Source organism: Acromyrmex echinatior, chromosome 13 (assembly GCF_024713525.1).
Source record: "Acromyrmex echinatior isolate Ae372 chromosome 13, ASM2471352v2, whole genome shotgun sequence".
NCBI lineage: Eukaryota > Metazoa > Arthropoda > Insecta > Hymenoptera > Formicidae > Acromyrmex > Acromyrmex echinatior.
In genome coordinates, this window is record NC_141864.1 from 2,176,767 (window position 1) to 2,201,177 (window position 24,411).

General features: G+C 29.9%; 2 protein-coding genes and 1 long non-coding RNA gene across 12 annotated transcripts in view; 2 read left to right on the top strand and 1 right to left on the bottom strand.

The window, feature by feature from the left end:
• nAChRalpha4 (nicotinic acetylcholine receptor alpha4) overlaps nt 1-7,783 on the top strand; it is a 355,672-nt gene extending 347,889 nt beyond the window's left edge. For all 10 annotated transcript variants that reach the window (XM_087412309.1, XM_087412306.1, XM_087412305.1 and 7 more), the window contains one exon: nt 1-7,783. In XM_087412309.1, coding sequence (XP_087268435.1) covers nt 1-192 — 192 coding nt within the window. In that variant the 3' untranslated portion in view covers nt 193-7,783.
• LOC105147673 (thyrotropin-releasing hormone-degrading ectoenzyme) lies at nt 6,373-24,215 on the bottom strand. Its single transcript, XM_011058845.2, has 17 exons — nt 23,851-24,215; nt 18,293-18,483; nt 17,539-17,860; nt 15,889-16,285; nt 15,212-15,367; nt 14,437-14,748; nt 13,478-13,658; nt 12,823-12,976; nt 12,199-12,280; nt 11,615-11,789; nt 11,301-11,487; nt 10,487-10,764; nt 9,690-9,868; nt 8,935-9,102; nt 8,483-8,623; nt 8,330-8,411; nt 6,373-8,068 (listed from the first exon to the last, which is right to left on the bottom strand). The coding sequence occupies exons 1-17, from the start codon at nt 23,897-23,899 to the stop codon at nt 7,904-7,906; spliced, it is 3,219 nt and encodes a 1,072-aa protein (XP_011057147.1). The 5' UTR covers nt 23,900-24,215; the 3' UTR covers nt 6,373-7,903.
• On the top strand, nt 10,718-11,736 carry LOC147907496 (uncharacterized). Its single transcript, XR_015547087.1, has 3 exons — nt 10,718-10,857; nt 11,330-11,506; nt 11,598-11,736. It is a non-coding gene; the product is annotated as an uncharacterized LOC147907496 (long non-coding RNA).
• Nucleotides 24,216-24,411: the final 196 nt, after the last annotated feature.

The window sequence follows — 24,411 nt, forward strand, 5'->3', positions numbered from 1 at the left end:
GTAAAAGAGGATTGGAAGTATGTGGCGATGGTGCTAGATCGCCTGTTCCTCTGGATCTTCACTCTGGCAGTTTTGGTTGGTACTGCAGGCATCATTCTACAAGCACCAACTCTTTATGACGATCGAGTACCCATCGACAAGAAATTTAGCGAATTCGCTACCACAACGGTGGTGAAGTGTCCGCCCCAGTAGTCCACGCCTGAGCCCTGCACCGTAGAGAAAAACTAAGGACCAAACGCCTGGACCTGGTCTTAGGAGTATTCGCAAGCTCATCTCCTTATCCTTAATGATGAAATTACGGCAAAAGGGCTCCGATTTTGTAAAGAGTGACCGAAAGTATACGATCAACGATTTTAAAGACGACGTGTGGGACGTTAAGCTCCTTTTAGAAAAGGATAAAAACCAGAAGAATGAAACATATTGTTTGTATAGAGAGAGAGAGAGAGAGAGAGAGAGCGAGAGAGAGAGAGAGAGAGAGAGAGAGAGAGAGAGAGAGAGAGAGAGAGTATCGATAAAAGGGTGAGAATCGTCTCGAAAAAGAAGACGATGTATGTCGTTATAAAATCTTGAAACGAGAGAACTTGGGGCGACATCGCGTCGTCGCTTGAACAAATTGCACTTGGTATCTCCTAAACAGGGACACATCACTCGCGTGATGGACGTGAGATTCGCAAGAAGATTTACGTACCTACATAGTCTGCTCAAGTAAATTGTAATACGAAGCTGCCACTATTTAATCGGGTAACACATCAGGCTGACGGACGTTACGATGTAACACTGTATAGTATAATTTTAATGTTCCAGAAATAGGGACTAAGCGCGATGATCGAGCTTCCGATCTCCGCCTGTCGTTCGTCTAAACGCACGCGAACGGGCATTAAATTATCATTCGAATAAAATTTGGAATAATAAATCTCGACATGAATTGAAGCTAACGCGAAATTAATTAATGTCATATTTTAGTCTACGTTGTAGATTTATAATCTAGAACGAAGCAGCCTACAAAGATAGCTTTGATTGTTGATGACGTCGTGGTTGCTGCAGCATCTTGCATGGTTTACAATGAAGACTCAACGCCGTAACAAGCGTGCAAAGATTTTTCTTTTTTAAATGATTTTTATATTAAACGCGATGTATCAATAACTCTATAGCTTGTCGCTGCGTGTGCAATTTACTGAAGCTTGGAGCTTGCAAGCTTCTGCATTATAATAAAATGCGAATAAGAAGCTGCAGTACATCATCGCAATACAATTGACAACAATCCATACGCAAACAATATTTCACTCGAACGACGAAAGTCGTGTTTCGCGAGCGTTTTGTTTTTTACAACGCGGGCTGGGAGTCGCTCGCATTTACGCGAATTAATTAGGTAACCGGCGCGTAGTTAGCTCGTCATACGCAGACCTTAGGGTGTATCCTTACTCGAAATGTATAACCAGTTAATAATTTTAGAAACATAACCGTTTATACGAGCATAATATATACATACATATATAAAAGCAACGGACGATGGCGCGTCGGTAGCGCGAAATACTATTCGACTGCATGTACTATCCTAAATATTTAGTCAATTTCCTTTCTTTTTGCTAATTTCTTTTTATTATTAATGACTATACTTCTATAATTACAATCTTTCTAATTTTGCATCTATTATTAATTCTCTCATTCAACGCTTCTTGATCTCTTTCCCTTTTCCGATAAGCAATGTAAATATCTTTATTCGTACGCAACATTATTTCTTGTTCTCTTCGCTGTTCTCTTTGTAAAGAAGAGAATGCATATCTTGCGTCGCCGACGCATCTCGTGTTACCTCTCAATAAGATATATTGTACTTTATAACGAAAAACGAAACACATGAGAGTATGATAAAGAATAACCGATAGTACGGTAAGAACAAGTAAAGCATACGAATTCTAAAGCTGATAGTTGTAGGGAATTGAACAACCATTGACGCCGTTGTTCAATACCGTAGTTTGTGGTTGTTGTCACTGTGAGTCGTCATTTATTATTTTCGCCCTTTTTCGTTTCCTTTTATAGGCAAAGCGTCACGTACGATATTTGTCATTGTGGTTAAACGATCGTCTGTCGCGAATCGTCCGTGCGTGTAAGCACAAAGATAGTCGTAACTGAATCATGAAACAAAATTTTGATCAACCTACAACTACGACTCACGTTTCACGATTCAGTTACGGTCATTTTTGTGCTGAGGCCGTTATTCGCGAGAAATGTTAATTAACGTCGGAGAATTTTGGATCCTTTTCCTGTCTAATTTGTTGATTTTTCACGTATTTCGAAAAATTCGGGAATGAAACTTTTTCTATAATAATTCAATTCTTGTAATTTATTACAAAGTTGATGAGGACACTAATCAACGTACTATTAATTTATACAGGACAGTTTAGAACTTTTATTAATTTAAAGTGTTTGAAAACACTTGATTGACCATTTTCTTATAAAATAAAATTAATTCGATTTTATTCTGTGACGTTTTTATACATAAAAGAATTAATTTTTTCTTTTAATAAAACAAGAGAATTCACGATTGATTTTGCCTTTTAAATTGACAATTAATATTCGCATCGATATACTCAATTCTCCGACGTTTTTAAGACTTTTACAGTGAACTCGATTGAACGCACTAGTTCATATTAAAGCCGTTGCACACTGATCTCAGTGAGAAATGACAATGGAATCGACATCAAATCGATGTCAATTCGACGTCGAAATCATGATTCGACATCGATTTCATTGTCATTTCTCACTGGAATGTAATCTATGTAAAAGTAAAAAAAGATGCAAATCTTTTAAATTATAAGTACAGATTTTACTTAACACCTAATAAAATGAAGATTCATGATTTCATGGTTTAATCCGTTTTTATGTTTATATTAAACCCGTATTTTTAAGTCAATTTGTGTACGGCTTTAATGTGCATCAATGCACATTAAGTGCATCTAATCGAATTCACTTTAGTCATAACTAACGAGTAATAATTTTCGTACATTCTAGATATAATATTGTAGTATGTTGGACTGTAAATATATACATATTATTACGGTGAGGGGAAAAATAAAAATTCCCCATTACTACTGCCATTAAAATGCAACGCCCGTACTTTAAGAGCGTTTTTACGCCATCACTCGAATGACCATCGATCGTCCTTCGTAAAGAACAATTTCCGGCATACGATTTTTCTTTCGTTCACCAATCGATCGAGGAGAGATCGGATCAACGAGAAAGTAGAACTTCATGACAGTAACTTCTTCTCGAAACTCGGACGAATTTTTCTCTCTGACTGATTACATTGCAGCGATCGATACCGATCGATCTATGCCGGATATTGTACAAAAGTATATGCCATTCGATTGAAAATCGTCCAGTGAACGCCGAAGCGTTAAGGAAATAAAGAGGCGTGCACTTAGTATCGTAGACTCAAGAAATTATTCTCCTAGCAAGAGAAAACGAAACAAATCTACTCCGCACTAGATCGTTAGGAAAACAACGCACACATTTTCTATGATAGAGCTAGATGTATTTACTTGTTATAAAATGATATGATCGTTAATATTCGCGTCAACGACGATTGTAGCAAGTATGGCATTTAATTTCTAATGCGGTGAGACAATATGTTAAAATCCTAATTTCAACTTTAGCTTTTGATGAATTATTAGAAAAAATAAGAAATCAATTTTAACTAACTCCTTGTTTTATCACACAATTTAATTGTTATATAAATATTATATTTAATTATTGGTTGTGTTCCGAGTTATCATCATTTGTCCTCGTTGTTTCATCAAATAAAGAAAGATAAAATGATACATCATGCGCTTCATGCGTATTTCGGAACCCATCATATATATTTTATTGCAACAGCGATAAAAAACAATAACGCCGCTTGGAATTAATTTAATTAAATAATAACGGTATCTGAATTTAACAAGTAATTAAATATTAACATAAGAATTAAGAATATAAAGATAATTCCATTTTTCTATCAGAATATAAAATATTGAAAAATTTTAAAAAACAAAAAGTTTTAGAGAAAAAAATTCCGACAGAAACAAATTCGCTATTAAGATACTTACAAGTTGAATAATTTACAATAAATATAATGATTCTTCTTCTACAAGTGCCATACGTTGTGACCAGCGTGTAGGCGTCTCCCTCTCATAAACCTGTGGCCACACACTTGTACACAAGGTATATGGAAACCTACAGTTTAAACATCGATTCCGAACGATAATTTTTGGAAAGAAGTTTCCAGGACAAATATATTATTCAGTGGTTTGTCATTGCCTTCCGAAAGGAGCTATGAGCGTACGAAAATTTTCGGTTCTGCATCGAACCCGGGATCTTTGGTATAGCAGACCAGAACACTGTCTGCAACACCATGCTTGTGCTCAATATAATAATTACATTTAATAAATTGAAAAGAGATTTTAATTTTATAGATTAAATTCATATTAGTTATGTCTAATAGCTATCAACTTTCAATAATTAATTAGAAATTAATTTTCCGTAATTTTTTATTTATTGTCACCAACATTAATGAAAAGCAAAGGAGTTGTACTTACGCTACAACCTCCTGCAAACATACATCGCCAACTGCGAAAATCACGTCGATGTGATCGAAATACTCGATCGATAGAATGATCTTAGATTACGCGAGTCAAGATCGAATGAGAGAAAAATAGAGCGAATGAAGTATGTGCATTTATAGGTAATAAACTATTTAACTGGATAATAAACTATAACAGAATTAAGATGTAAATACTGTGTAAATAATGAACGTAGCGGTAAATAACAGCTATAAATGGATTGGGTCTTTTTTACGATTTTCAAATAAAATTGATACTTTTCCGAAAAATAGCATGGGGCTTTTTAATACTCGTCATACTCGTAATAACATTATGTATATTGTATATCTCGCAATTTTTAAAATAATTTTAATCTTTTGTTATCCAAATATAATACGAGTATATTCAATTCTCATTTGATTAAAGCGATAGAAACATTTTTACCAGAAAATGACTAATGAATTTGAGAAAATAATTCATGACATGTTAGCATTCTCTAATTGTTTTTAATACTAAAGTACGTTTGATTAAATTCTATTTATTGACTGTTCTCTAAGGAAGCTATTTATTACTTATTAAACTTAAATAATTAATTCACACAATCTTCATTCTTTTTTTGTTATAAAAAATAAAATTTTCACTGTATAAAAATAATTTTCAGCAATAGGAAATTATCCATTTGCAAAATCCACTTTATCAAGGTAATTACTGAAACGCTAAATCAGCAAAAGACTCATGAGATGAAAATATATCTTTTTATTTGTCACAATTTTTGTCACATATGAAATTCTGTGTAATCAGTGCAATGTTAATCTTTCGTCACGACGTAATAACTATATCGTAATACATTTTGCCTTACTGCATTACTTACATTTATATCAAATTTACAAACGATAGATTACTTAACAAGTTATTACATGATTCTTTTCGGTAATTCATTTTTCAACAGCAATTCGCAATTAGTGCTCGGTACAGAATTATTGAAAATTCAAGCGCTATTAATTAACGTTTGGTCATGATAAAAAGAACGTCAAGCGTACAAAGGATTGAACAGAATCGCATTAAATGCACTGAGCGAAATTCGCTGTATTCGGATGAAAGAAAAATAAAGAGAAAAAAAGCGCTCAATGCAGAAAGGCATAAATATAACCAAATATAACGAATCTTTTTGACGTACGTTTGAAACGAATACGAAATTAAAAACCACAGAATTCGATAAAATTGCATTTGTTTGTTTGTTTGAAATCTTGCACAAAATGTTAACAATTTTACTTTATTGTGCTGGTGTACATATGCGATCGTTTTAGAATGTCGACAACGCGCTCACACGCAATACTGATAATAATACGTCTGATAAAATTGAGTGAATTGTATGAAGACAATAAACGATCGATATACCTTTTCCACGTAATTAATTGAAGGAGTTATTTACGAAATAAGACGTATCCTTCGAAGCGAGGCTTTCGAAAGTAAAAGAAAATATTTCTTTGTATTGACATTAAATAATAAATTGTCATTAAATAAATTATTATTAATAATTACCTTAAGAAAACTATAGCATTTCAATTTATAGATCTTCTTTGTAAGAAACATAATGTATCTTTAATAAATTGTAATTGTTGACGTAGTAAAATTGTGAAAAAAAATATTTATGTGTAATATTTATGTGCAATTTAATTCGTTAGAGATATATATATGTCTTGTTTCAAAAATAATACCTGCAATATATATATATATATATATATATATATATATATATACAAAAGATCGGAAAATAAAAACATTTTTAAAATAATTTTCATATATTGAGAAACTTTATTTACAAACAGATAAGTGCACGTTTAGTGCCACCAAGCTGAGTTCAATACGAGGTTCTCGCATAACGCAACCATAAAATGGAAACCATAGCCACAATTAACGATTTATATTATAAATCTTTGTAAGAAACATAATGTGTCCTTAATAAATTGCAATTATTGATGTAGTAAAATTGTGAAAAAATATTTATATACTATGTAATTTATATAATTCGTTAGAAGTATATATGTCTTATTTCAAAAATAATACCTGCAACACACATACAACACATGCATACATACACAAAACACACACACACACACACACTCACATATGAGAGACCAGAAAATAAAAACATTTTTTTTATAATTCTCGTATATCGAGAAATTTTATTCGCAAACAGATGAATGCGCATTTAGTGCCAAATGCGCTGAGTTTACGATTCTCGCATAACGCGAGGAACATAAAATGAAAATTATGCAGTTAAACATTAAATATGATTGTCTAATGGTCATAGCACACAAAAAAATTTAAGTATTAAATCATTAGTAGTAAGCGAATTGGCTAATCATATTAAAGACTGTGAGGCCATAAGTAGTAGCTAATATATTGATTTCTTTACTGCTTACGTCTTATTATTTAAATTTTTTTGTATGTGTGATCCTAATTTTTAATGTCATTTTTGCAGTTTTCCAAGTATGAGAATATGTTACTCAATAACAGTAAAAAAAAAGGCTGCATTTAGCGTTAAACGTGTGTGTTGTAAACGCGTATCATGCAGATACAATGTAGGAAAAATCGCATTTAGCGCTAAATGCATTGTAAAAAATGGATTAAATGTCGCCGAAATAAAAAATCGACGCTGTGCAGTTCCGCAATTTTAACTCGTTTCGATTTTTGGAAGATTTCGACATACGCAAAGAACGTGGTAAATCTTTGCAGTGTCTATAAGACTTCGATTTCGATACCGAGTAGTTTTGGTCTCCAACGATCCGACCGACGATAAATCATTGCTTCCAACCCTTGAACTGCGTACTTGATAGCTTGCGAATACCGCACTAAACGCATTTAACGAGTTAGGCTAAAGACGAAAAGAATATAAGAACGGTACAGATAGATTATTATAAAACGATAACATAGTATGTTATAAAACGAGTGTACCGTATAGCAATATAGCGCCATTAACATGAATGAGAACGGAGAGTTTACGGTAAACATTGGAATAATAATTATCACCGTTAGATACGATTATTATGTATATCGTTTGTTAAATATGTACTTACTAAGTAATTATATTAAAGACCGTCGTTCTAAGGCTACACGATGTAAGAACGAGATTCTTGTTGCTTGGTTTTGTAATCATGCTTGACGAAAGCATACGGAGAAATAAAACTTGTTGTCGTAGAAAAGTTCTCGCAGTTATTTTCACATACGAGTGCCAAGTGTGTCGACTGCCGCAATACGAAAGCGAATCGATAATTACGGGACGTTTTCCTCGTCCTATTGTACCCAACAGATCTCACAAATATTCACACCGATGTCTCCGTAGAATTGTTTGCAGCTAGCCACTCCTGCACTTCCGGTAAGGATTCCTTTAACCACTTTATCGCGAATTTAGCATGCGCTTCGACCATCGCCATGGTATATCCCACGATCTTTATGCTTTCGAGATTATCCTCGCTGAATGTTTGAAACTAAAGAATCAAACAAACATTAAAATTGCACTTTATATAATATTCGAAAAGATTTGTGTTCTTCGAGATATTGAAACAAATCATTATGAAGAAATGAAAAACAAAAGATTTGACTGGCATAAAAATAAATATATATACTTTCCATAAAACTATTTTATATTAATTATTAATTTTTTATTATTTATTATTATTTATTATCTTATTGGCTTATTGCTCCAGCATAAATTATTATTTTTGTGCGTAAAATTAAATTACACTTACGTCTTCAAAGTCTTCCTCGCTGATCAAGCCGTTCGTCATCGCTAATGCAAAAGCTTTTAAGATCGGACGAGATTTAGAGAATCTAAACAGACATGAGAGTACATCATAATCTGCTTATAAGTTTGACAAAGAGATAAGAAGGTTGCAAAGTACCTCGTGACGATAACCTGCCAATTATTTTGCACGAACTTGTAGGCGATTTGCGCAGCAACCGGGTTTTGCGGAAAACTTCGTAAGATCCTTTGCGTCTCATCTTCATCGTACATCTTTCCTTCAAGAATCTCGCTAAGTATTCTAACATATATTAACATGAATTATATATTTGCATACTGTCAAATGATATATATATATATATTTTTTTAAATTAATACATTAATAGATTTATGCTTTAATTAATAAGGAATCTTTTTCTTCTTATTTGAAATTTTATTGAACATCTTTTTTATACTTTTTTATTTCTGTATTAAATATCTTGGTCTAAATAGAATATTAGAAAATAAATTAACCCTAAAATGAAATTTACTTACAATTATGTAGATAGAAATCAAGTAGATAATAAAATTTAATAATTTTTATATTACTTATTACTAACAATTTTTACTTACAATTGCAGAATCCATGGCGTCTGGAAACATGCAAACGCTGACAAAAGGCGATTCTTTTCATCTCGATCTGCAGTGGAATTTATCCTTTCGACGAAGTAATTCCATTCGTTTCGCGTGCCGTATCGTGCGATCGTACAATACAGCACTTCACGTGCATATGCCGGTACACTAAAACGATCAAAATTTTACTTTCAAAATAAAACGTAAAATATTAAAATGAGGTCATCCTTTCATAAATGTAAATTATTATCAAAAATATCATCATATAAATTTGTTTTCTAATTTCTAATTATACTTTACGCAAAACGATGCGCATTAAGATTAGTATTGTATAAATAAAAATTAATATTATCTTTAAGCATTTTATTACAAAATTTTTTTATGAATATAGTTGTTATCAAACATTCTGTGTTGCATACGAATTAAAATGACACGTATGTTTCGAACGTTGAAACCTACTAAAAGAAAAAAAAGTATAGCATGTATTTTTATGAGATTACATATTTAATTTTATAAATTAGTGATTTAGATAATACTCTTCTATTAATAATAGTATAAATAAAAGTGCAACTTTCAATTTTAGAAAAACAGGCACGTTTAAAAATATACAACATTGTCATTCTAATCTATTTCGTGACGAAATTTACTTAAGTAACGAAATTTTAAAGTAGAAAAAAACATCACCATTGTTTAAAAGATGTTCAAATGTAAGTGAAAACAAAAGTCAAATGAAAAATTATTTTTATCGATCTTACACTTCATCTGCATCGGAATGATCCTTCAGTTTTGCAAAATGATTCCTGGCCCAGTCGAGACATTCCGCATTTTCAAACGCGCACGCTATCGTAAGAGTGGTCAAAGTTAATCGCGATCCCTCATCGACTTTCCACCCCACGTCTGCGTACAATTTTGAAGTAAATCTTAATGTAAATTCCTGTAAACGGTCCATTCGTTAAGTTATTTAATAACATTACTGTTTAGTAATAATTTGCTTAAACTATTATTTTTTTAATTTAAATTTAAACTTTCAGATTTTTAAAATTTTGGATATTTAGATCTGTCACTGTTTTGTTTTTTCAATAATAAAGATATAATTATATTAGGTGTTGGAATTAATTCGTAGCGTTTTTTAATGAAAGAATGTTATTTATTTCACATGAGCATTAAAAAATACATTAATGAAAGTACTTCCCATCACTTGTAAAACGCTACGAATTAATTCCAACACCTAATATAATATTAAATATAAATTGCTTTTAAATTTTTTAGAATATTTTTTCAACATAAATTATTGTTATATTAAATATTATGTTCGTAAAGCATTTATTCGATTCAATTGTTCTTAACTATCATTATTTAATTATTCTTAATTATATATTGTAACTTTATCTTACATTAGACATTATTTTTTTATCAAATGTTTACCGAAAACTAAATGATTTTCTAAATATTAATTAAACATAAACATGTTATCCCCCAATGTTAAAAAAATGTTTTCAAACTAATACGGTCTTTCAATGCTTGTTTTTTTTTAATAAGTTTGCTACGCTACCTGAAAAGCGCTAAAGCCAGATGTTTCGTAAAGAAGACCGTTCAACTTCAACAGATGACGCATCAAAGTACCCCAGGGAGCGTAATGCCTTTCCTTGATTTGCATATATTTAATAAAGTCGAAAGCGGTCGCGTATTTTGTCAAGCCAACCGCAGCGAGTCCAAGCACATCGTCGATGAGCGACGCTCTGGTTTCTGCCGGAAGGATTTCGTGATTTTCCTCGAGGGCCAGTGTCAAGAGCTTCCAATTTTCCTCGTCATAGTGCACACGATAATAACCTTGAAAGCAATTAACGATAGAGGTCACTTGCATCCCATTTCGCAATTTCATATTAAATTGGAGGATATTAAGATTAACATGTTATTCTCTAGGTAAGAAGAAATTTTCTGCATGAATACAAGTTACAGAAATTATTTGTAAAATCATAATTGTGTTATAACATATTAAGAAAAATTGAAAAAAGATTATAAGTAAAAAAATTAATAAAAATAAAAAATAAAACAAATATTTTTTATTTTACTAAACAACGTAAAAATACTTATCTATAAATATCTACGAGAGCCTAGATAAATTCAATTTCCTGTCTTACTATTAATAATTGTATTTAAAATGTTAAAATATAACTCTTATTTCAAGTTTAATTTGATGCTTTATTTTTTTCATTAAAAATTATTCATAAATTAAAAAATATAAAAACGTTTCGTACAAAATGGTGTAGATAAAAAAATGTTTTACTAATCCAGATAAAAACGTCTCATTTTTTTGTAATTGAGATTTTAAGGATATTTTTAAGAAAAATATTTGTTTAACCAACCTGTTTTATTCACATTGAATACAATCCAGGAATCTTGAGCGCCAATGTTATGCACCACCATTTCCGTTTCGGAATGCAACCACGTCTTTATCGGAGATGACCAATCATTGCTCGTTTTGTTAATATAGTCAAGCGGTACGTACCACGTCGGTTGAATGTCGGATGATTGGTCATATGTAAATCTTTGCTGTGCAATATAGTTGATGGTAAATACCATAATCGAAAAGCATAATATCGAATCGATATAAATTATAATACTTTTATTTCAGAAAATTAAATATGCAATTTAATTCGTAGTGTTTAAGATCGCACACCTGCCGAATAATAGCGGTGCCTTCCTTATATTTCCTCATAATGCTGACAATCGGATATCCATGATGTGAAATCCAAGAGTTCATCACTTCGGCTAACGTAATTTCCATAGGTAAACCGATAGCTTCTTCCGCCATCGCTTCCCAGAAATCGTCAACATTCGCTGTCGAATAATTCCTAGAACATTTTAATAATTTACAATAATTTTAGTATTTTCCTATAACGAAAAATAGAATATTACTGTTCATGAATTCCTTAGCTTGTATATATCACGCGACAAGATTGTATAACTTTGTACGTTTGTGCGATTCAACGCAATATGTATATCGATGATAAGTGCACTTATGTAACGAGGCCGATAAAGAAGCATGAGGAATAATGGTCGGCAGCTCGTGACATTCAACGACTGGCATTACCATAAAGCCGACGAGATAACTCGCTGTAAAACGTGTCGATTATCATTTCGATGACTAAATCCCGCAGTCGCACGAGCGAGTGATATAAACGTCGATGCCGGGATCGCGCGATTAATGAACGAATGACGATCTAGTTGAAGAATAAATCGACGATAATGTGATATACCCACCACCTTGCTATGAATTTCTGGTAGCCATTCCTAAAGGCGGTATCGTTTATCACGCCATGCAACATGCGAATCAAGCATGCACCTACAAGAAGCAGTCAGAATGCAGAGTCACATTATGCAGCGTTACAAGAACGTTATAATAGTCGATACTGCCTTTCGAGTGAAGCTGAGACTATTTGACAATATTTCACTGTTTGCATGTTCAAAAAGGTACAGTGATTTAAATATTTATCGAATGTGATTTTAAAAATTATAGGAAAAAGACAAGAAGTCAAAAAATATGTTGAAAAGCAACATAAACTCTTAAATTGGCGAAATTATATAATGTTAAAATATACAATGCAAATTTTTAATAATTATAAATATTAATATATAGATATTAATAATAATATTCAACTACTTGATATTTATTTATAACATTTGCGAACATCTTTATGTAAGATACAAATATTAAAATCAAATAATCACAGCTTCACTTTCAAGTATGGATATGCAATTGTTAATATTGAAAATAAAGTAAATCAATGTTGACCAGTATTCAATACCAGGAACAATAAGATATTAATACTTGAAAATATCATAAGCATTGCTTGAAAAAAAAACAGTTTGTTAAACGGTCTTTACCTTTTTTATGTCTAATATTGCGGTCCGAAAAGTCCAAATTGGCAGGATTGATGTTCGATTGCAGCGGCCTTGAAACACTGTAACTGTCTTCTTCCATAGCTTCCCATTGCACGTTGGCAAGGAAGGCAAGATTGGAGCTCAATGATGAATCTATCTGAAAATAGAATTTCATAAAAACTTTGCTTTTCTCAACGAGAAAAGAACTATCCTTATCTAGATTGTCAAGTGTAAATCAATTATTTTAAAAAGGTGACATGGACATAAACTGAAAACTAAATTAATAAAAAATACAAGAAAATAATTTTTAATATTAATATAAAATTAAAAAAGTGTATAAACAGTAAAATTAAAAAATGAAATTTTTTTTTCTATATAAAAAAATTTGGTTTTTCTATACACTTTCATATAAAAAATTTTATTATGTTTGAATACTCTTCAATTTAAAAAGCTTAATAATTTTGTACCGTACGAATCAAATTTTTTTATCTAATTATTTTTTACCTTTTTAAAATAATTAACATAGAATTTAATATTAACTTTAAAAGTACACAATTTTAATATAATTTAACATGTGTTTCAGCATAAAATGTTCGTCGGACGTCGGTATGTACTTTTACAGTTAATGGATATCGCAAATATTATTCCAATTATGTGCCTTCTCGATCATCTCGTGTCTCAAATAGAGAGTGGAGCCTTCAAGTAGCCAAATGTCCGTCCAGTTCTTCATGTTCACAACGCCGCCCAACCATTGTTCTCCTATCAGGCTTATCAGAGCACTTAACGCGTCTGTCTTCGTGACCATGGGAGATCGATCTGCGGCGTAGAAGAGCGATTGCCTTGAAAACAATTTAACTTGATATAACGCGACATCGAACATAGAGTGATCGAAAGAGTATAATGGATCACTATAAAAATTATCTTTTTAAAAAAAGATAAAAGTATTCTATGTGTCCGCACCCATCAAAATAGTTGTGCGAAGTAAAAATATTGTTTTAATATACATTTGCTATAAAAATGGTGATATCAAATCGCGTCAACTAAGCATGAATTTATATATATTATAAAATTCTTTTGTTTTTAATTCTTTTGTGTTATTTGTATTTAATTCTCTTTTGTTTTATCCCAGTCAGCCAAATTTGTTGAAAACAAATTTTATCAAAAGCTATAAAGTTTATTGACAAAAAAGCAAATTTTATGTAAATTCTATTATATTCAATGATGTTAGCAAATTGATGGTAGATATACAATAAAATCTGTTGACAAAATAAGAAAACAAATTGTTGGTCAAACTGTTTGGCAAAACTTGTTGACAATCTGACAGTAAATTGATGGTAAGAATCAACTAAAACTTTATTTGGTTTTTCAATTTGCGCTCACCTTATGTCAGCAAGCTTTGTCAGCAAAATACAAGCTTAATGCGAAGTTGATGCTATATTTTAATCAAATTTACTAGCAATTTCTAGATAAATTGCTAATTGGATCACTACATTTTGCTGATTGGGTCACTGAAATTTTATTATATCTTTAAATAATTATAATTTTTCCTTTAAAGTAATTTCATAGTAAACTAATTATTCTCTTGTAGATGAAATATAACGCTGTGAGCTTTTTTACTTCAATGATATCAATCCCGGGCTTCCGGCGTTATCGACGATTCGCGACGGTAATGCGACGATATCCAATTTCGGTAGCGGATAAGGCATCAAGAACATGTCGTTCAAATGTACAACAATTTGGTCGAGTTTGTCGAGAAGATAAATTCCTCGTGATCGTCTCTTCGGATCGCCCCAGAAAGTCACCCCTGTCGCATTATCAAGTCCCATTTTCGTCTCGCCCACCGACTCTATTTCGCCCATTATGAAAGCTAGATTGTAAGGCGAGAGCAACGGGGTATCGCTGAAGGTGTCGATCACTCGATCATCCGATCTTAAAAGATACAAATTGCACACTGATTAGTAATTATTTTTTAAACGCATAAAAATCATCCACATGAAAAAAAAATATAGAAAAATAATGGCACGAGAAATGTCATTACAATTCATTACAATGATAGAATCAAATTTATATTTTAATGAAAAAATTCTTTCTTTAACGTTCTATAATTTTGACATCTTTTAGGAGTAATTTTTAATTTAAAATAAAAAATCGAAATTTGAACTGTAAATTAATTAAAAACTGTAAAGTACAAATTAATGATGTATGATTCATATATGTTTTTTGTGTATGTTTGTTTGCTTTATGTAAGTTTTTCATTATATTGTCTCTAAAGAAAACACAGTTGGAAAAATAATAGCTGTGGAACTGGATAATTTCGCTACTCATAAACGATATAGATCTTCTAGACATGCAAACGTAGACACAGCTGTAATTAACAGTATGAAATACTTACATGTCTCTGGAAATATTGAGAGGCATGTTTGACAGAACTCTTGCTTCGCGCGGATGTACTACGGATACTGAAAAAACAGCCTTGAGTTTCATGTCGTCAAAGATAGGCAAAAGATGCGAAGCTCGTACAGGTTTTAATCGCGTCCCGATTAACGATCTAAAAATATAAATATATAATCATCCAAAAATTAAGTAGACATATTTTTTAAAATACCTAAATTAAGACACACAATTACAAAAATATTCGAAGAAATTTTTTTTAACTTATATTTAGAGAATTAATATTAAATATTCTAAAATATTAAATATTCTGAAAAGTTTTAATATAAATCAGGAAAAAAAGAAAAAAGACATTATAAAAATATGTATATATTTTTATAATCATATATATATATAATCATATATATTTTTATAATTTTTATATTATTAGAAAATGTTAATAACATATTTTTAAAATAATAAACTTGTAGACAACTTTTTTTGTAATTTTCAAAAAATTTAATTATTTCCAGTAAGCAAAACGTTGTAATGTTGATATATCTGAAATATTCCGAAATGCTTTTTGCTTAGATAAATAGTTGTAAATAGCTGTATCTTTTGCAAGGTAATATTTTAACTCTTGTACAATCGACAATTAGTTACTAATTTTTTCCACTATAATCATATAAAAAAACTTACTTTCGTTCACTAGACTCGCTGTAGCTCGTCGAATAAATCGCTTTGCCATCAAATAGAATCTCGTAATCAATCTCCAAGTTGTATATTCCTGGACTTATGGCGACAGCCGGATATATCACATATAATCCATTATTAGTATCCACTTCGTATCGCTGAATCTCCACATCAGTTATGCTTTCATTACCGGAAGTTATCATAATAGAAGTCACTGATCCAGTTGTAGTGTTTGTAGACTCCGCGATTTTCTCATCGGACACTGACGAACTTTCGTTTGTCAAAAAAGAAGTTTCGTTGTTCGAAACGGTTGCATTTCCTTCCGTCACAACGATGCGTGTTATGTCCTGATTTTCCAATTGTGAAGATGACATAACAGTAGGAGCCAAAGTAGTGGCATTGTCTGCGTCAGATCGTTGTTCGGCATTAGACACAATCAATTATGTAATTTTTTTCTTTCTTTATTTAATATTCTCTAAGAGTAAACAAGAGTTTTGCGAAATTTCAAATAATGATTGTTTAATTATATTAATTTTTTACACGTATTAAAAAATGAAACTGGATTTAATCAGCTCAATAACGTAAAATATTTTAAAAATTTGAAACATAAAGAATAAAGTTATTTCTCTTTTTTATTTTAGAATTTATTGCAAACGTTACAATTGACACTATTATATTATCACAGCTGCAAGCTAGTCGTTGTCTTATCATTATTTCACTACCAAAAATCTGTTTGCTTTGTTAAACTGTACATTAACCCGTTGCCTTATAATGACGAATTACATTCACAATACAGATTACAATCCAAATAAAAACAAGCAATTGCATTCGACATAGACGATCAAATTTTATGAACACAAGTCCTAGGTACAACACCTATAAACTTCTGTTCTGTGCACATACTTATATAATTTAAGACAATTGGTTAGTCATTATGTGTGTGAGCCGAATTAAATCGAACTATTTAAGAATAATCTATTTTTCATTTATTTAATTAATTAATATCATATTTATCTGTCGTATAACCAACTAAAATATTTTTTGTTTATTACAATTAAAAAGAAAATAATTTAGATAAGGAATATTAATGGATAGAAAATTTATATAACATTTCTGAAGAAAATTAATTAAATTATTTACAGTTTTAAAAATGCTTAGATTAGTATCAAATTATTAACATGTTTCTATAATGTTTATTAGCATCAAAAATTATTAAATTGCTCGTCAATTTAATATATGATATTACTACTCTAATTCTATTTATGATTAAATTTCAAGACTGAAAAGGATTTCGGCCTATGAAATGTTTTTTGTAGAATTGAATATATATGTACATATGTATATATATATATATATATATATATATATATATATATATACAGGGTTGGCCATATTCGACGGAAAGATCTGGGCAACACTGTAACTTTTGACAGAAATGTTAGATCGAGTAACGACGTTTCCCATGATTGAAAAAAAAACATCTTTCCGTCGAATATGGCCAACCCTGTATATATATATATATGTATATATATATATATATATATATATATATATATATATTGTACGTAAATTTACTCTGAAATATTTAAGCATTAAGATCCCTTTTGACTGAAAATAGATCTATTTCTTTTATTAATTAACTTTTGTAGAAAGTACCAGCGTTCTTTTGGCCTGTATCTTCAGCGCGTCTCCTACGTCTCCTTTTCGCACGCGCGCCATTTTCTTCTATGAGTGACAACTTGTAACGCGTCGCCGTGATATTTCTCGCATTCAGAGACAATTGGTTTAATGGCGTTGTATCATCCACGCGAAATTCAATGATAACTCGCCCTTTCAGCTTCAATGTGGCGTTGATGTCATTCGACAGCGTCAATTCGAGATTATATTTCAAAGGATGAACGAAAGGCGATACTGAGGTTATCATGACATCACCTCCTTCCTCCACTTCTTCCTCAATAAGAGCTAATGGATCATATATCTAATTAACAGAAAGTGCAGAAAAAATTATTATTGGTATTTATTAAAGAGAGAGATATTATGTTTTATTATTTTATATATTGAAACCATAAATGTAATGCAGTATTAAATCAGTAATTAAAACTTATAATAAAATAGTAATGATTTTAAAATAATTATTTTTTTAATTTTTACTTTTTATTTTTTACTATTTTTTTAATTTTTTAACTTTTTAATTTTTTAATATAATCTTGAATGAGAAATATAGAGTGATCTTAATCAATAAATATCAAAAAATGGATCTATAATTTTTTATTTTATAATTTTAATTTTTCTCATCAAAAATAATAGATATATTTAAAATTATTACAATAAAACCACCACCAGTACAATAATGATAAACCAGTAATAACAAATAATTATAATTATATCTATGTTACGATAAATCACTTACTCTCGTTTTGGGTATTGTGCCAAGATTCCATCCAATTATACCGGCGATAATTACAACGATCACGATCAGAACAACAAAAGAAAGAATCTTTTTGTACGTTAAAAACCAGCCACCCTTTCGTTGATGGACAATTTCCTCGCAAGGAGGAGGCAATGCAGTATTACCCTCATATGTCTGCATCATGCAGTCAGCTGAAAATATTAAATGTGCGATAAAAAGATGCGCACATTTATTGCCTCTAAATATTTGTGCCTATTATTCCTTCTTAATAGGCTGTAACATTTCCAAATTGGTCGTCAATTGTATCAATCATGTAACTATTTGAAACGTTGTAAATGTTACAGATAATATTATTACTTTTCTAAATAGATAATATAATTTTCTTTTTAATTGGATAAATTAAGGAGTTTGAGAGAAACCCTTTAAAGCCAAAATGTCCGCATATTTCTTTAATATGTTTAAGAAATAAACAAACTATGTTTAAAAATTTTTTTATGAGTTATCATAACATACTTAATCTTTAAAAACTATTTTCTAAATATTTAAAAGTTCAATGGCTTATAATTAAATATTGTGTGTAATTATAATTTTTTATGATTATATTTACTAGAAAATGTTTCAATTACAGAGAGAGAGAGAGAGAGAGAGAGAAAGGGAGAGAGAGAGAGAGAGAGAGAGAGAGAGAGAGAGAGAAAACTGACAAAAATAAGATAGATAATGTAAACAGAAGAATTAAAAAAAAGTTATAGAAAATATTTATAGATATAAAAATTTTTTAAATTAATCTTTAATTGTGAAAAAACGAAAAATTTCCTTTTTTTAAAGATGATATTTTCTTGAATACACCTCGTACACCTTTCAATTAATAGGCATATATTTTCTTAGAAATCTGATAATTAGCGCTGTTATAATTGAGACCAGTAATTTTCGATAATTTACGATCAATCGAATAAATCATGGAACATTAGAGCAATTAAAATAATAGCGAAAATTATAGACAGACTTGTAAACAACTCGCAAACAATTGACGAGTTGAAGCGACTCGCATGCCGATTTTCCATATCAATTAAAAAAAATCCACCATATCTGTAAGCATATGACATTATGACAAATTTCACATTAGTAGTGCAACGTTAGAAACGCGGAATATATGCGGATGATGTCATCAAAATTGGTTCCCCGTGATGCAGGAATCCGCGATAGGCTCGTGAACGCGGCAGGAGACGTGATTTCAAGGTCCTGCCCGTACACCTCGTGCTGACTACGTATCAGCTCCAGCATTCGCATAATCGTCGTCGCGCCGATAACGCTCGTATCGGTGCCATGCGCACGGCATTAGCGGCGACAGTCTGCATTGATTTCAACTACATAATTTCTAACGAGGAATATTTATAACAAAATATTTTCAATAGAACGTTATTTGTTATTGTTATTTGTTACTATCGCATGATGAACTGATAATGAACGTAAGAACGCAACTAAAATTTGTTATATTTCTTCAAATGCTATGTTATAACGCACATCAATGAATCAAATAAATCCACACCGTTACTGAAAACTGAAGCACAAAATAAGTAAACATTACTTGTACTTACGATTAAAATTTAAGATATTGTCTTAATTAAAAGTTTGTTTTCAATAAAACGCATTATACACTTTGTTAAGTATCTCGAAATTGGAAACGGAATAAAACACATCGAAAAAATGCAATATTAAGTTCTCCTTGATATTGAAATCGATAACTGCAGATTGGAATCAATAATTGCAAATCTACTGCAAATCTATTAATACTTATTCTTGTCCAAACAATATCTTGTTATTTATTTGTTCTTTATTATTAAAGAAGTCGTAGCATGTTCTTTATGATGTTAAATCACATTTCTCGTTACACCCCCCCCCCTCCCCCTCTCTCATCTAAACGTGACTGTCTCATAAACAAACGTCAATATCTTAGTGCTGTATTCAAGATAAAAAAAAAGAATATAGGAAGAGAAGTTTGAAGTAAAGTCTTTATTTAAATTTTCAACAGATTCTAAACTAGTCCGATGTAATATTAAAATTTTATAAATATTTGAATAAAATTTCTTCAATTTGTCAATACAATAACTGCTATAATTTTAAAATAAGTAATAAAATTTGTAAAGTTTGACGTTGAACGAGAAAAACTTGAGTAGCATTTAAATATTTTTGTATTTATACTCCTTTTATATAAATATTACGATATTTTAATTTATATGAAAATATTACATTACTTAATCTTCAATGTAATTGAAGTGATTCCTTTATTGCAACAATTAAGGAAAAATATTTGCTCAATGATATTAATATTTTAATAAAGAAGATATTACGAGAATAAACATTCAAGGTAATCTCCAAGTTGGCAACGCATGGAGAATAGATAACATCAATAATAACACAATTAAGAGTGTGGGAAAATTATTTCAAATTGCTTGAAATTGGTGTGACACCGCTTCGACCTGTGTACACATGCATATTTTAAAAAATCGTATTAGTTCTGCGCGCACACGAGAGACAGTTGTTGAATTTACAATAATTTACCAAAGTGGAATACTTCTAAGCTTGTCTGAATATAGATAACTGATTGAGTTATTTAATCTGTTATAGAGTTGTTTAACTAACAGAGTTAGTTAAGAATAATATATTATTATACATTTATTGGCAATACAAAATATAAATTCTATTTTCAAAGAGAGAGAGAGAGAGAAAGAGAGAGAGAGAGAGAGAGAGAGAGAGAGAGAGAGAGATTCCTGGTAAAAAATTTGTCATGCATGAATATGTATAAATATGTATATAACATACATAAACACATATAAATATTCATAAACATGTATACATGAAATATGTCCATACATCTTTCTTTCTTTTGTAAAATTACTTTTTAGTGTAATAGAGATAATAATAACGTGAAAACATTAAAAATAATTAAAACGATAATTTTCATACTATTTGTTTAAGAAAAAATCAAGTTTAAAGAAATGTAAAAGAATTACTTATGTATAATTATATATAAAATTATGCATAATTATGTATGAGCAATTCTTTTTTTACATTTTCCAAGCTTGTTTTTTTCTAAAACAAAGAATGCAAAAATTATCCCTGTAATTTTATTTTTAATGTTTTCACATTACTATTATTACTATTATTATTTCTATTACACTAAAAAGTAATTTTACAAAAGAAAGAAGGATATATGAAGATGTATGAACATATTTCCTATATAATTATACATGTTTATGAATATTTATGCATGTTTATGTATGTTTATTTTATATATTTATACATATTCATACATGAAAAATTTTTTACCAAGTTGTGATTATTACTACTTTATTATCAACTAAAATTATAATCATGATTAAAATAAAAAATTGTAAAAGTTATTAAATAAATGCTAAATTAACAAAATAAAATTTTGCAAGTTTCGCATTAAACAGAAGAAAACTATATACTGAAAAAAAAGAATATTATATCAACAGCATTTTAATTAAAAATAATTTTGTTAACTTACAATCATTAATAAAACGTCATGTCCCTGTTTTTGAAAAATATAATTTGTTTCATTAATATTATTGTTGAATTAACAAGGTTATTTTCAATTAAAAATACTATTGATATAACACCATTCTTTTTTTAGTAGTTTTCAATCTTCTGTTTATAACGCAACACTTACAAGAACTTATTTGTTAATTTAACATTGTAATATAACATTTTCATATAAATTAAAATATAAAATTTAATTTTACATGGAAGATATATAAATACAAAAATATGCAAATGCTACTTGATCTTTTCTCAACTAATGTCAAATTTTATAAATTTTATTGCTTTAAAATTTTTAAAATTATATGAATTGTTAATACATCTTTTTTTTTCAATATAGAGAAAAGCCCCCTATTATAGGTGCCTAATATGAAATACCAGCGTTTTTGCTAAATAAACACCTATCTATTGGTTCCACCATGAATTTATTGATCTCAGATTGAAAACTATTTAATAGAAAATTCATTAGATCATGCCTGTAGTCATTGTAAAACAAGATTTTAGAATTTGGATGTCTTCAAGTTTCATTGAGATGAGCATTTAAAGCTTGTTTATTATTTAATAGATAAATATTTGGCAATAAATTCTTCATGTAGATAGAGTAAGATCGTACTAATAGAAAAATACGTATGAGATATATTGAATTGTTTAATTACAGAAGTTAGATTTAATGATCGTAAAATCAAAAGGAGTGGAAATCGTAATATCCCAGGATATTCCTAATATGAAATAATCCATGCTCTTATGTTATAGTAAAAATCGTTGCTAAAGTTATTGTAATAATAAAAAAGATAACCGGAATGAACGTCGAGTGCCTATATCTGCGATACTTGATTCCAACTACTTGAAAACGAATTCTGGGTATAATCTATCGCATGCTCATTTTTTTGCGCACGCTGATTGTGTTTGTTTGTATTTTAGAAACATTAAATAAAGTTTTTTAATTGCAATATACTGATATACTTTGCGTTTTACTATCGATTTCTCGGGGCATCTCATATTAGGAGCATAATTTTTTGACTTTGTGATTCACTCACTTTTTACATTTCTTTAATTTAAAAAAAAAGTGAAATTTGAATTAAATTTTACGTAACGTTATCTTAAAGCTTATTAAATTCCCTTCAAAATGACTTATTATTTTTTTAATTTTGCCTATAGACTTCTAGCATTTACCCAAAATGGACTCGGTATCTCATAATAGAGGCCTTTCCTCTACATTTAAAATCTCGCATGATTATAACTGTCATAAAAAGTATAACAATCAACTATTATAGTTGCAGTGATTCGAAGTTTACGGTCATGTTCATATCAATATAAGTTAAATATTTCATACATTTAATGATAAAGGAAAATCCAAATATAATTAATTAATTTGAATGTTGTTTTGAAAATCGAATGAAAATATGGAATAAAGATAGATTTGTTAAAACAAAAAAGAAATTGTTTGTCGAATATCTAAAATATGCATGTACAGTGTATAATGTCTAATTAACGAATGTAATTAATATTATATTGCAATTTATGATATAAATAATAAACATAATTGTCAGTAATATATAAAATAATAATAGCAGCAATAACTATAAACAAATTATATATTATTTCTTGACAACAATTAATGTTAAACAAAAAAATTTTTATTTTAAATAAAAATAATTCTTTCTTAAAGGCATTTTTTTTTAAATAGTATTCAATGTATATATTATAACATTCCACAGTTTGTTTTTCATTTTAATCCAAATGTGTTTGTATAATATCAATATCAGTTTATAACTTTAAACTTTAACATGCATAATGCAATATTCTTTTATTTTCATATTTTATTGTAATAATTTAATAGATTTCTAATTAGATATAATAAGTTTTTAGATTTAACTAAAAAAAAATACTATTAAACACTTTTTTTAATAGAAAAAGTTTATATTTTAAATGTAATCACAATGTAATGTTTAAAGTCAGAAGTAATGGCAAGAGCAAAAACAGTTGTTATCACTTACAATTTCGCTGTCCATAGGACTGCCAACTGCTGACGGATCCTCGTCGCATCGTTGTAATTTAAAATAAAAATGCAAAGAATATTCTTAAGAAAAATAAAAACGAAAGTGCATGAAAAGGCGGCTTTGGAGAACAATTGCGCACCCAACGCGGAAACGAATTCGCGAGCGCGGCAGCACACAGGTGACGCAGGTACAACTGCAATTAGCTATTCTACCTTGCGGTGCCGTGTGTGGATGTTGACCAAGAAACACTCGCGGGTGCCCCCCACTCTTCGTTCGTCAGCTCTCTGTGTCGGTCTCAACCTTCGTTTCGCTCCTTATCCTTGCGCTTCTGCCATAATTCACGATTAGAGCCGCTATCGAAATTTTACCGCGCGAAATCTTACCTTCCTTTTTGTCGTGACACGTGGAACGAAGTCCACGTATGATAATTGCAACATCTAAAGAATGAGGAAAGTTCTTTTTCCTTTATCTTCAAAATCATGACGATAATTTTAAAAAAAGGATTAAACAAAAGGCTGAACAAAAGAAAATTATTAATGTTGTAAGATATAATTTTAT